This window comes from Sparus aurata, chromosome 6 (genome assembly GCF_900880675.1).
Source record: "Sparus aurata chromosome 6, fSpaAur1.1, whole genome shotgun sequence".
In the NCBI taxonomy this organism is placed as follows: domain Eukaryota; kingdom Metazoa; phylum Chordata; class Actinopteri; order Spariformes; family Sparidae; genus Sparus; species Sparus aurata.
In genome coordinates, this window is record NC_044192.1 from 30,689,644 (window position 1) to 30,704,536 (window position 14,893).

General features: G+C 39.7%; 1 protein-coding gene across 1 annotated transcript in view; it reads right to left on the reverse strand.

The window, feature by feature from the left end:
* itpr1b (inositol 1,4,5-trisphosphate receptor, type 1b) overlaps positions 1-14,893 on the reverse strand; it is a 92,197-nt gene that overhangs the window by 42,295 nt on the left and 35,009 nt on the right. The window contains 8 exon segments of the mRNA XM_030419639.1: positions 5,109-5,144; positions 7,045-7,156; positions 8,257-8,405; positions 11,002-11,186; positions 11,299-11,419; positions 13,361-13,489; positions 13,673-13,798; positions 14,491-14,742. Coding sequence (XP_030275499.1) covers positions 5,109-5,144; positions 7,045-7,156; positions 8,257-8,405; positions 11,002-11,186; positions 11,299-11,419; positions 13,361-13,489; positions 13,673-13,798; positions 14,491-14,742 — 1,110 coding nt within the window.

Below are 14,893 nucleotides of genomic sequence, written 5' to 3' on the forward strand. Positions count from 1 at the left end.
AAATAATAATTAAAAACAAGAAAAATGCTGTCTTCAGACTACAGACCTTTGGCTTCATTTCTACACTGTGGTGCATTAATGATTCTGTAGTTCACTGCTGCAAAGTTCTGCTGCCTGTTTCTGTACATTACAACAGGCGTCAATAAAAGCAAAACATGCTCATATGAAAGGCCAATAGGTTAATTAATCTAAATGTGAATTAGCCGCTATAAAGGCCATGTGAGAACTGAGATTGAGCAGGTGGTACAACGGAGGCATAAAGTTGAACATTTGTCTCAACAAATCTCAAAGTCAGACAAACAATAAAATAAAACAGATCATTATAATCAAAAATAAATCATTCCTGGAGCACAAAATGTGCTATGTCATCACATTTATGACGAAAAATTGACAACTCATTTAAACAATAAATGTTGGAGTGAATGTCAAGAGCTGCAGTAGGTTATAAAAACAACTCTATTTCAGTGAAATTCAAGGGAACCAATGAAGAAGTTCCTTTTTTCAGAAGAGGTTAAAAAAATACCCAATCTAGCAAAACTGAATATTTGTAACCGTCACAAAACTAATTTTCCACTGTGTTGATACTGATACTAGCTAGGATTTTTTGCTCTCTCCTGTTTCCGACAACGAGTTGACACACACACTGCTACAGTGTCCACACAGGCCCGCATCCTCCCACACTTCTGACTATGGTCTAAAGTTGGATATCTTAAATGCTTTTGTGCAACCACTATCTTTGACTATGTTGAACATAGCATTGAATATTGATATTTTTCAAGGTATTATATCAAAGTTAGAAATTGCAGTATCATGACAACAGTAGTTGCTAATGACAAGTTAGTTATATAGCATGATTAAGAGATCAATAAAAAAAAAAAAAAAACACAGATTAAATAATCACAAAAATGAAACTATAAAAATGGGCAACCAAAAAATGGAGCATAAATAAAAATATTTAGTTCTTGAGTAATTTCTTATCATAATAATAACGTCCCTCGATTCCCAAACACAGCTACAAAACGCTCAAATACCCATTGCTCAACAAAGTAAACGACGCATCTAACTGACTAAGCTCATAAAAATAGCTACAAAGATGCACACACACACGCGCAGTGCCCACCAACGACCTCACCGCAAATGACATAAACTAAACAAACATATAACCTACCATGGCCATATGTCTCCCTCTGTGACGTAGTTATGGTGGTTCACGCTGATTAATAGTGCAACCGGACAGGAATTTCCCTTTATCAAGCCCCCTCTTATGCAAACACATTAATTTCCACAGAAAAACGGTGATTCATTTTGCATGCAGCTGAAGCTATATTTATTTCTCATGTCTAATACAGTTTGAATTTTGACTTTTTCCTGGCTTATAAAGAGATGCATCAGCTGAATGGATAATAATTGACAGCATCGGTTCCACTTCTTATGCTTCCAAGAGTCTGTGATAAAATGTCCACAGAGGCAGTGCCAGAGAAATTAACACAATGAGAAACAGGACAGAGACAGTTAAGTTCATACAATCACCCAGAAAAACAGATACTCCTATGAGATGTTGCACGGTTCTCAAATGGCTGCCAACAATCATACCAACCATTTTGTCTACAGTAACTTAAATAAGAGCCTTAACCTACATCCTAAAACAGCCAGACACAATGAACAATACTTAAGCTCACATCACTCGGAGGTCATAAAGGACATTGGCTGTTCATAATTACACAAAACAAGTCTTCAGGGAAAAAGCGGCTAAGAGGAAAAGAGGACACTCTGCTGACAATATACAACTGCTTGTAACAGAGGCAGACCTAAAATAATTAACAGGTGTTATGATGGCATAGTCACCATTAAAGTGAATACATAACTTTCCCATGACCCTCCATGTCTACCCTGTGATGACTCGAACAAGGTGCACCACTGCTTCTGTCGCCTGTAAGACATCTCCTCTGCACTTTTATTGCCAATTACCAGTGAAGGTCACACATCAGCAGAGAGTTTAACATTTCAGGAAAATGGAGGAGAAAAAAGAAAAAAAAAAAAAGTAAAGCAAATTGCTGGTTCTTATGTAACTGCTGCCTGAGAGTTGGCTGGAGCCCAAGAATCGTGCAGCATTAAGTTAAGGAAACTGGGACAGTGCTGCATGTTGCTGAGGAACGTCTACAGCTCCCCCTGTTGACCAAGAAAAGAACAACGGCCCTGAGTCTCCTGACTTTACCCTCAGTAGCAGGCAGGAGGATAAACCAGGACAAGCCGAGTTTATCTGAGGCAGTTTGGCAGAGTTAGTGATGGGAGTGGCAGACAGTGGCGAGTGGGGGGAAAAAAAGAACGATGAGGAAAGTGAAAGTGGAATGGACAAAAACAACATTTATGAAAAGATTGTTAGGGATGTGGTCAGAAGAGTGCACAAAGAAAAAAGAGGAAATGGTAATTTCTCGCTAAACAAATTGGTCAGATAATGAGAAGATTACGTTGGGCTGGCACAGCACAAATAGACAGAGATTGAGAAACCAATTCACACACACACACACACACACACACACACACACACACACACACACACACACACACACACACACACACACACACACACACACAAACAGACCACCACACTAGCATAGAAATAGCCCCTTATATAACGGTAATGTATGGGTTACGTGTTGAGCACCATCGTCAGCGAACCATATTACATCACCAGAAGAAGAGGGAGACATCATCTTCATCTGACCCCCCCGACCTCCCACAGTCTCACAGACAAAGAAATCCACATGAACGTGAAATAAATGCACACACACACACACACACACACACAAACACACACACAAACATGCGGTGAATGATATGATCAGGCCTGACAACAAGGGTGGCAGGCCAGTCATGTCTTGTTTTTTCCCTGGCTCGCATTTTTTATCACGTTTCTATTTCGGGAAGAGTGAGATAACCTCTGCAAATGGGTGAACCGTCAGCTTTATCCTGCGCTTTCATCACTCTCGCTGGATGGACACACACACACACACACACACACACACACACACACACACACACAAACACACAGAGACACACATACAACTAGATGCATGATCAGGGTCCATCAAACAATAGTGAAACTGACAGCTGCATTCATTCCCAGGGACCTTTGGGTGGGAGTCCGGGTGTGTTATGGCAGGTCAGAGAGCAGTGGCGGGTTAAACACTGAGGTTACGTAACAGCTATCATGGCAGTTTATCTTGCTGCTGCTGAGAGGAAGTTGGGGTTTTGGCCTGCCTGCCTTCCGTCTGAATGACAGATGCACACACATGCTGCCAACCAACAGTCAGGATACTGTACGCTGTCGTTAATTTGTGTGAGGATGAGTGACACACAGCACATGCTGTGGGGGTGAGGGAGTATGTGTACATTCTTAAGATGCATAAGGGAGGGGTTGATGGAACAAAGTGCTGCTCTCTGAGAACAGCCCTGTTTTTGTGGAAGCCGGGGATTTCCATTGCTACAGTACCAAGCGGCGTGTTTAAGGAGGGAGGGAAGGAGGGAAAATAAGACAGAGAAATAACAGAGAAACTGAGAGCATGCTGCTTCCTGTCAACTCTGGAAAGACCCTTTCCAACAATTTTCCCATTTCCCCAATTATCATCATTGTTCACTTCCCTTGCACTCGCCACACTCTTGATTAAGTGACTAGTCTACTACTGGCCGGCTCACGCTGTCATGTCTGTCTGTCTGTCATATACTTAGAGCTTTGACAACTAAAGTGATTTCATGAGAAGCTACAGAGTGGGCTGAAAACAAAAACATGCATACTAAAGAAAGCTAGTAAAACAATCGAAACAATGTCCACTTAATAGCTTTTCTCTTTCCATCTTCAGGATTTCTGACCTAAAAGGCTTGACTTATAACCGTTTGGTCAACTACCATTTCAAAGGTCAACAAAGCCGTTTGAGGTTTAACTTGTCCTAACATGTCCTAAAAGTGCTATGAATTAATTCAAAATAGATGGTGACTTACAAGTTATCTCTGCCTGCTGATGAAGACCTTTTGATAGGGTTGAATGCTCCCGAAAAAAAATGAATTATGAGTGTTTCACCAGGGCTTTACAATAAAAACAACACTTTAAAGAGCAATGAAATAGAATTCTAAAATACTCAAGATAAGAAAAAAAAATAAAGCAAAAAATAGAGGTTAAAAGAAGTACAACGGTTGGTGGGACCTGTTCAAACTATGAAAAGACTTCCGTTTACTTTCTTAAATTTTTAAAACTTTTTTAAACTATCTGATTTCCTTACACTGAGTTGGTCTTTCAAGTACTTTTTCATCACTCATCACTCCCACAGAATAATCTTAAAATGAGTCACCGTTGACATGTGAGATACGGTTCCTCTGTAGTCACACCCATAATCCTTGTGACCAGGCTAGTGACCACTCACCTATTTTTGCAAAGCACACTTGACACACACACACACACACACACACACACACACACACACACACGATGATGATGAAGAGTATACCTGAGGGCTGTAGGACAAGTAGAATGTGAACAAAATAAGGAACAGGGTTTAGACTTTAAAAGAAAGAAAAACAAAACAATAGCCATTTGTCGCTCGGAAATCCCATGGCCCAAAAGTCCAACAAAATTATCGATAAGCAATCTTATAGGTGCATATAGGTGCTGCTACAGGCAACCTGTAGGACTGCTCTGTTTCAAATAAAGCTGTTGAAATGGATTAAAAATAATAGGTTGGTAAAATGCAGTAGTGTTGTACGCAACGTATGCAATGAGTATAAAGAATTTTATACTCTTTGAAAAACTATTTTCTTCCAGCCTTACTCACTGTGCACTCCAATACAATAAGTGAGTACACGACCCAACAGAGGCACAACAGAGAAGCATATTGCATGATGTGAGCTCGACATGCCAGCAGTATGCTATGTTCTAACATGGAGATCAGGAGCAACTCTAGAGGCACAAAACAGGGAGGGATGGACTAAACTACCCACAGGTGTCACAGATGAGAATATGATGCTACAATGTCTACTTGCAGCACAAAGCATGTCTATGCTGTTAGTGGGAGACAAATCAGATGTACATCACAGTAGTAAGTAAAATGATCAACCTCAGCCACATCCATTTCATCATCAAAGGCAATCAGCTGCAAGAGAGAAAGTATAAGGGGCAGAGTTAGTAGAGCTCGATAAGTGAGTTACAGGAAAGCTCGCTCACAAGTCTGCAAGTGTAAAGCTTGTCAAACACGGACATGTAAAGTTAGTAAAAAAAAAAAAAGTGAAAGTATAGCATGTTAAGGCTCAAACCCAAGACACAAATGAATTTGTTGTCGCAATGAGAACTAATTGTAAAAACACTCTTGCACTTTCATGTTTTTTTGTTTTACAATATTGAAATCACACCTCAGTTAAGCTCACAAGATATTGATCATTAAAGGCATAGTATGGAGGATTTGTCAGTTGCTGTTGGTTGTACACCACTTAAAGTTGATTGTTGAGTCTCATTCAAAGGTTACAGGCACTGCCTAGTGTAGTTCAAAGCTATCAGTTTGTATGCAGATGACAGAGTTCTAGTTTTTAAACAGCAGAGAACTGCTGCATTTAAAACATTTGCTGTACCTGTTGAAGTACCCAACTATTAGAAATTGGTCATAAGTACAAACATTTTGATCTCATTTTGAATGTCTTTTTTCCTACACACGCTCATCTGTACATGAGCTCTGACTAACCAGCAGGAGACACCAGGAGTATATGATCCCTCACTGGCTTCCCAGCTGTAATCACTTCCAATTATGTTAAACGGAACATGGGTCTCCACAGTGGTGAGCAGGTTATTACTGCCCTGCGGCACCAGTATGTTAAAATATGTGCGAACAGTGCTTCGGATCATCTCAAAACAAACGTGATTGTTTTGTTTTCTACTTAGATAACAGGTGCATAAACTGATACCATATTGAGCTACTCCTGTGTTCCCGGACTAGACACCTAGATATCATTTGGGAGATGGCAAATACTGAATATAATCAATGCTACCACGATACAATAAATAATTTCATTTGTATGCATGTAGATTTAATAGATCTATATAGTTTTTTTGTGCTGAGCTGCGACTCATTAATGATGGCTAATCTATTCTATGAAAGGTAGCCAGTCGGGTTTTTTTTTTTTACTTTTTACAGTTACCTTGTATTTACATTTAGTGATTCTCCCCTGAACATTTTGTGCAAATTCTTGAAGAATTTTTTAATGAATTCTTCAAATGGTGAGATTTAAAACGTGCCTCACTCTTCCCTCCCTTTTGGCTTTTAACGTCACTCATTTTCAGCAGTACCTGCATCATCTTGCGTCCTCTTGCAAAAGGTTGATATGCAAATAGAACAGGGACCTGCTGATTAAAAAATAAATATGCTCTATAGTGCCACTAGTGGGCAAAAACTCCACAGTTACCTTTAACACGTAATGGAGCCATTGCATCACAAGTGAAAATATTGCCTTTCATTTCATGTGTCAAAATCTGAATTCCAGTTGTGGGTTGGCTTTCTTTCAGCCTAGGGATACTTACTGCAGACAGTTGAAGCAATCAATTAGAGATTAGTACAAGAGGTCATTTGCAGCCAGTGGGGTCATTAGTAACCAATGGATGTTGTGTCAAATGGCTGAGTGAGGGAGTTAAGGCATGCATGTTGTTAATAGTGTTAAAAATGTAGATGTTTGTTACTTAAATCATTGGAACCTACTGTCTGATAAGGTACTTTGGATATCTATTTTTATTATTATGCACCAGTGTTTGCTGGACATAAACTGTATATAAATGCATTTATATATAGTTTTCAGTATGGTATACAGGCTTCAGAGGCAACCAAGCACAGCTCAGCCTGTTCTTTTATTTTACCGCTTTCTGATCTTATGTCTCCGAGTAAGTTTGGTGCAGAGGGACGGGGACACTGTATCCTGAGACGTCAGTAAAGTGTTTCATCTCATGTGCGGATGAATCTTGGGAACGACTACACGCAGATGATGAGAAACAGGAACCAGAAAGTTATGTACCTTCTCCCCATAGCCCCGGTCTTTTGTCATCATTTCCCTCAGTGTCTGCAGTACTTTGATGCACAGACGCTCTTCATTCTCCTCCAGCAACTGCTTGGTATGTTTGATCAGTCTGGTCAGGGGAAGAGAGAGAAAAGTGAGGACATACTAATGAGTCAAAGCTGCAGTTCTCCAACCACCTAACTGTACGCCTGGACTCACCCCAACATCTGTGACAATCACAACATATCATTTTGGCAGAGTTTTTCGGCCTAAAATGACACGTCACAAATTAGTGGGTTATTTAAAATGCAATTAGAAAACTTCTTAACAGCAGGGCAGATGTTGTTAAGCTCCCAGAGACCTGTACTGAGCTTGGTGATTGACACACCTTTCCACAAACTTCCGTTCTTCACAATGGTAGCCATAAGTAGGAGGTTAATCCCTGCAACAACAACTGCTCTATGTGCCTGCTCAGGTTCCTTGTAATCCGATCTGAGCTCTTAACAGATACAGCAAAACAGCAGATTGGTGCCTGTTATTTAAAGGGCAGTTCCTCATTTTATCTGTGTAATATTCATTACTTTCAATTTCAATTACTTTTCACCTTTTTATGCCTACCAAGCATCTTCCACAGCATCCCACTTGTCATGATGTCTTTACTATTGGCCAAATTGGTTTAAAAAAAAGTCAGCAAACTTTCAAGTGACTCATAGCAGCAATCTTAACACCCTAGACCTCTAAATCCAAACCAGAAATGTATTTGCATATAGTTTTGGTGTAAAGTTAAACCCATAGAACAAACAAATCCTGACACAAATATGGGCACTGGCTGTCCAATTTCAGCCTCTCGTGAAACTGGCGGTTACAACTGGAGTAAAACTCCAAAACAAATTTTAAACTTTTAATTAAAACATTTTTTTAATTCTAAAACTTAAAACGTAAATGATGCTCAATAAAGGGTAAGGACATCATCTGACAAAGCGCCCTTCACTCACAAAATCTGCTGGGATGCAGTCCTGCCTGAGTCAGTCGCTTCCCTTTCAAGGTAGATTTCTCCAATTTCATTAATCTACTGTGGAGATGTAGGAGTATAGGGAAAACACAACCCAATACAATGAATCTAGTATAACTAAAAGGTGTACTAAAAGTACAACGTAAATCGTGCATTTACCTTTAAATGTTCTCTAAGCCTTTACAAAGATACCTTTGTGTTTGGAGATTTAAACTTACTTTGATATGAATCCTCCACTTTCACATTTCTTGCGAGCTTCTGTGTTCTCTGGGAAGAGCAGCTCTGGACGATGGAGGACATCCACCAGCACTGAGAGCTCAGCTTGGACCAGTGGCCTCAGACGGTCCTCCAGCGCTGACACTATATCCTACACAGCATAATAACACACAATCAGGGCTTAGTGTCCGGAAACTGTAGGTTCACTACAAAAGTTCACAAACTTAGGCTTAAGGTTTCACCTCGAAACATCTGATGAAACCATGGCTATGGATATTTATTACTACTGAACCTTTTTGTTTAAAATGTGAATCAATCAACCAAATTATCATCACAATGGCCACATCATTTGATCTCCACTGACTGACTGTGACATAATAGTTTTAATGAAGCTTTCATAAATGATTGAAGACATATTATATATGTATAACAAAGGGAACTGAATTAACTGAAGAATTCAAAAGCCTGTTTTCCTTACGTAATATGTACTACCACATATTTTTCTATGTTAAAAAAGTACTTTTCTGACAGCAACTGACTTTTACATCTCTCAGCATCATCTGTTAATGCGTCCACATCAGTTCCTTCATCCAAGGAAACCAGCTGCAGTGACACTCAAAATATCTACCAGGTTGACTTAGGAATTAATGTAAGAGAAACAGAGGTGACTCATCCAGTGCACTGCATACTGTAGTTAAACAAAGCAAACCATATGTATGATGCACCACAACATCCTACTTCTCTATGCACTTCCTGTCACGTCTGGCTATGATTAGCGTGAAAATATGCAAATAAATGAAGTTGCGTCATGAAGACTTCTGGTCTGGTGGTGATTATAGAACCGTGTGGGTGTCTCCTGAGAGGTAGAACAAAAGGGCTTTTGGGAGGTTAAAAAAATGAAGAGACATCTAAAAGTGTTGAATCATAGAGTCAGAGAAATGCTATGAAATAAAAGCAAGAAAAAAGTGGGAGGGATTCCACTTTGGGAACCACATTAATCTCTGTCTGGGGAATGGGTCAGTGAATATCCCAAAACAATCTTGGGAAACTCTATAACAATCCAATGACTCGGTTTGTCTTGGCATTGGAATTGTTTTTTTCAAGCAGGGATCGCTTTTCAGCCAAAATGCTGCGTTTCCCATGTAAGCAGAGATAACAGCTGAACTGGACCAGACTGTTTTAAGTTTTCAGACTTCCACTGAACACTGAGTCACACGTTACAAGAAATAAGGACAGACACCGTTTCCAGAATGGAAATAGACACCACTTCTAGTTAGTGGTTACATCACTCTTGGCCTATTAGGGGGGAAGATATGGTGGAGTCTTGATAGGTTGTTGGAGGTCTCAAACACCACTTTTATGCCTATGCAGATTACAGTAAAGATGTAAATGAAGACTGATCCTTTTCTAATTATTGTTGCCCTTTTCTGCCACAGTGCTTAAATGTCAGCAGTAACCCCTGGTATTCATGAGTCACAATGTACGACAAAGTTTACATTTTCGTATCACATCTCACTGTGTAGCAGTATTTGTTAATAACTATGCTGTAAATAGATATTAAATAGTAAATAGAGTGCCTGGCAACACATTCTCAGTTCTCTGACTTTTCCTTTTCTCCAGTTTCTCGCTGAAATGTTGTATTGTTGTACAATGCGTGGCTCAGAAACACCAGATGGCCACTGGATTAGAGCTCAGCCTTTCAGACAGGAAAATATTATTTAAAACAGAATAGTTAGACTAAATAAACAAATGACAAATGCATAAAAAAGCCAGGACTTAATGAAAGAATAACAGTTATATTGTGAAGTGTACGCCAGTTGAAATCTGTGTCAGTGCCTTTATGTGGTCTTGTACATATTCTGTGGTTGAATACAAAACTCCATGTGAGATCAGTGCAATTAAATTAACGATGAATATGATGTTTCCAACTCAACTTGACTTCTTAATTTTTACCTTTGCTGAGAAGGTTACTGTATGTTTCCATCAGTGTCTGTTTTTTTGTTGGTTAGTTGGTTTGTCAGCAGGGTTACACTAAAAACATTCCCATGAAACAGCATACACCCCATTAACCTTTGGTGTGTACTTTCTGTAACATGGTGAAATAGGCCATCTTTTTGTTAATTTCTCAGTGAATAATGCATGGATCGTGATTTTTAGGTGACTGGTATCTATATACAAGTCCAGTTTGTTGAGGATCCAAATAAAAATCGGGATCTGGCAGATTGAAATATGTTTGATATTGAATTAGTTTTGATTGAATTCGAGTCCTTGACAGAGGTATGTGCTCTACTGAGTGCAATTCTAGTTGATAATAGTTAGGGGAAAACAGGATTTTTAGGTGTTTCCCCAGAAGAATGACGAATGAAGATGATGAAAAATGAATGAATTAGCATAAACATAGGGTTACTATATACAATTTTCAATTTCAATTCAAGCTCCTCTCAGCCAGACTAACTATGACATGAATGACCTCACTACCTTTATTGAAAGAACTTGATGTCCTGCACTTCTCTGCCATGAGATGTGATGGGTATGCACTATAAAAGCTCATAGTACCTTCTAGTTCTCGCCCATGAACTGGTTTGCACACACGCACACACACACACACACACACACACACACACACATATTACAGTGATTCAAAAATAAAAATGTTTCAATTATTTTAACCAATTGTGTTTACTTTTTTTCCTTTCAGCTGGTTACATTATTAAACACATTACAGTACAGCACATTTTGCTACTGACCTGTAGCCTCTCAATGATGTTCCTGTAGTCTTTGGAGCTAGTCAAGCCAGAGTCTCGTCTGGTAGTGTTCTTTGCGGACAGCCTCCAGCTGAGGATGCTCTTCTGCACGACGTTATTAGACTTGACAAACAAGTTGTTCACCTGACTGTCCAGGTCCACTGGGATGGCGATAGCTCTGCTCTTAGCTGGGGAGAGGTAATAATGTAGATATTTCTATTTAATGCTTTTTACATGTGCCACCACACCTTTTCTGATACAATAACAGAGGCTGGTGTTGGTGTTAGTCCAGTATCTTACCCACGTCTGAGAGTACTTTAATACAAGCCTCCACTGAGGCCTTCTGGACAGGGTTGAGCCAGTTACAGTGGTATACCCTGAACACTCCTTGGAGCAGCTGCACAAACACCGGCTGACGAGTCTATAAGAGAGTGCAGAAGACATGACAAAAAACACAAATTTAGAGCGTGGTTATAATAAAAGGAAAACACGTGCTGAACAGGATAGATGCAGTGTTTCCCACAGTAATTTCTGAGACAATGACCCAAATGATAAAAATAGTATTTCTGTGCAATAGTAGACAAATTTTCATTCCAAGCCCATGCAGGGGAGTTCATGATGGCTGTGTGAGGGCATTAAAACCAGATCTAAATATATATGGGTCATCAGACTGTAATATTTATACTTCTGTCATAGGCTACTTCGGGTATTTCATTTTTTTCCTCTGGTTATAATGCTCTCACACAGCCATCATGAACTCCACTGCATGGGCTTGGAATGAAAATGTGTCTACTATTGCACAGAAATACTATTTTTATTATTTGTTTCAAGACAGGAGTTATCTAAGTGATCATTTTAATCCTCTAGCTAATTATCAAGCTAAATATCCGACATGCTAGTTGACGTCAAGGACTGCAGTGGAAGACGAGGGTAAAATATTTCCTTTCTCTAACACTGGATTTATTTATGCCAACAGTTTTACATGAAATCAGATTTTTTGTGAATATACAATAACAAACTAGATGTTTCTGATACTCTTCAACTCACCGTAACAGTCAGTCATAGGCGACATTTTTGTCATTTTGTAACTAATTCATGGCTGTTTTGGAGCGGCACACAGACCCACCATTCGTCACCGTGTGTGTGTGTGCGTGAGCAAAGGAGCCTCCGAGGGCATGTAGCGCACTGCTCCAGGTTTGAAAAAAGCTTCATATTTTTTTTTTTCACTAATACAGCCCTGAATTAGCAGTACTGAAGTCAATAAAAGTAATGCAAACAAAAGAGACTGACTGAAACGTCGGTATGCGTTGGAAAGGCGGAAACAATTTTTCACATTCCATATTTAGACTATGGCGGGCAGTCTCGTCAATGTATGGGAAACACTGATAGATGTGAAGAACAATTAAATGACCAACAACATGACTATTGTGTTCCCTGACTAAATTGATCCAAATTTGTGCTAGAAATGTCATTGTGAGGTTACTATAGCACCTATGGTGGAGGGGTCTACAGCTGTGGGTCGAATAGGCCAGCTGTTTACAATCAGTCCCGACACAAAACACCAAACCAGTGTTTAACAGAGAGTATGACTGATTTCTACCACCATAATGAAGGAGCAATCTATCAGCTGGCCACAGCCCTACAGTACAATAAATACCTCAGATATCTTTCCAAGAATGGCGGTCTGTTGCGAGAGAAAGAGGGACGTGATGTCATAAAAAGTTTTTAAACCTCAGGAAGCAGAATTCTCAGAATGTTCAAAGGCTTACATAGAAGACAATTAACCATTTCTACCGGGCCAACTTGGAACAGGACCATTGCACATAACAAGAAAAGACTGCTGTGTGTAATACTACACCACAAAGTTACAGAACGAGGGATCTGGAAATTTATTTGAGGGTATTGGTCATGGTTTATTGGGAAAGTCGTGGGTGACAGGACACCGCTACATCAAGGTCTGAGAGACAAAGTGACCACATCGGGTGAGTACATCATCTGCAACATGTCCTACTAAAACCTTGTGCAACACACCCACAGATCTGGGAAACAACAGAGTCTGTCTGCTGACTAAACTATGAAAATTGAAAAACCACACAGTGAAGATACTCTTTAACATTTAGAGCCCGTTGATAAGCACCCAAGGGTTGGGAAACAAAGTGAGGGGGAGAGTTACCATTACTTACATACATATAGTGTGCCATCTACGTAGAGGGAAGAATAATATTTTATAGTATTTATACTGTCCATATGAAGGTGAGCATGATATCTTACTGTCAAACAACTCAACTTAACAATGAATGATTCAAAGGCTACTGCTGCTTGTTATATGTAATTCAAGTGCTATACTTCTTAGTCAGGTTACCTGCAAGCTTGTGCTCTGGTCAGAGAAAGGAGAGCTAAAGAAACATGTGACAATGCTCATGACGGTCTCAGTTACATAACGCTCCAGCGTAGTATCTGCATGTTTCCTGTCACTGGTGTTGTTGCACACCTAGACAAAAACAGAAAACATATTAGCATGACGCACAGCCACTGGATCACACTTCCTGCATGTGGCCGACAGGTAAAACACCTCATGCTGTGTTTCCATAAAAACCGAAACCTATGATATAATATAGACCATCCATCACGCTGTCAGCCTCACTTTGTGATGTTGGATACATTGTTGTCTTACCCTACAAATGTCCACAAGGAAGTTCTCAAACAGCTTCCACATATGATTGGAGGTATAGATTTCTTTCATCTCCACCTCTGTGTCGACATAGCAGTGGTTTAGGAAGTTGATGTAGGCGATCTTGACCTGTTAGGATCAAAATAAATGAGCCACATTTTGTAGTGGTGGACTGGTGAGTTACAGACACACGCACGCACATACGCACAAACTTCAAAACTGCACATGCCGTGTCATTGTAGGAACCCTGTCTATTTTAAGATTGTTTTTATGTTTAAGGGGCATGATAGTGAACTGAAACTTTTATTTCAAATGAACAGTTCCATTTTAAATGGTACAGCTTTTGTAGCCTTAGCTAGAACAATTGCATGTGTTGTAAAAGACTCTTGTGACACTACTCAGCCAATCAAATCTGATATTGTGATTAGCATTGTTATTCAAGTCAAACAGACACACAGACGAGAAACAAGATTAGAGACAACAGTCAGAGAAAGTGAAAGAAAAAAAATCAACCAAAAAAACCAACTAAAACTTAAAATGTTCTTTTAAACATTTATGGATTTACACACTCTAAGTTTTAAGTTGACAGCTGCACCTCATTTCAACTGTTTCATTCCACTTTCAGTGAGCTAAAGTATCAAGTCAAAACAACAAAATCTGTGCCACTGGCTAAATACTGTACTTGGAGTTTTCTATAAAACAGCTGAATCACTCACACACACACCCACTGACTTTACCTCTTCTCACTATCAGAGAAGTTTCACTTCACAACAACACATTTCAGCTGAAAATGAATAAATGAAACTGAAAAGCATTCACACCTCAGGGATACAGTCTTCATGGGTGACAACCCGTACGATGTCATCCAGTGGCAGCAGGGAATTACACTTGATCTCTGTGTAGACGTTCTTCCCCTCAGTGCACACAGCCAGCAGCTCCACCAGGTGGATGTGGTACATGAGGTGGCTGTTTTCATCCATGCGGTCCCGCTCTGAACGCATCATCTGGACTAGGGTCTGAAAGGAGGCTCGATCGTTGTAGAAGACCAGGACGTCCTCGCCCGAGTTCACCAGCTAAGTAGTGGAGAGACATGGCAGAGAGTACATCCTTATTTCCAGATATGACCTTGTTCTAAAAGCACATCTATCAGTTATCATAATTTTCATAACAATATAAGTATCACCACTCTTTTCAATGATATTTGTTCATTATGACCACCATAAA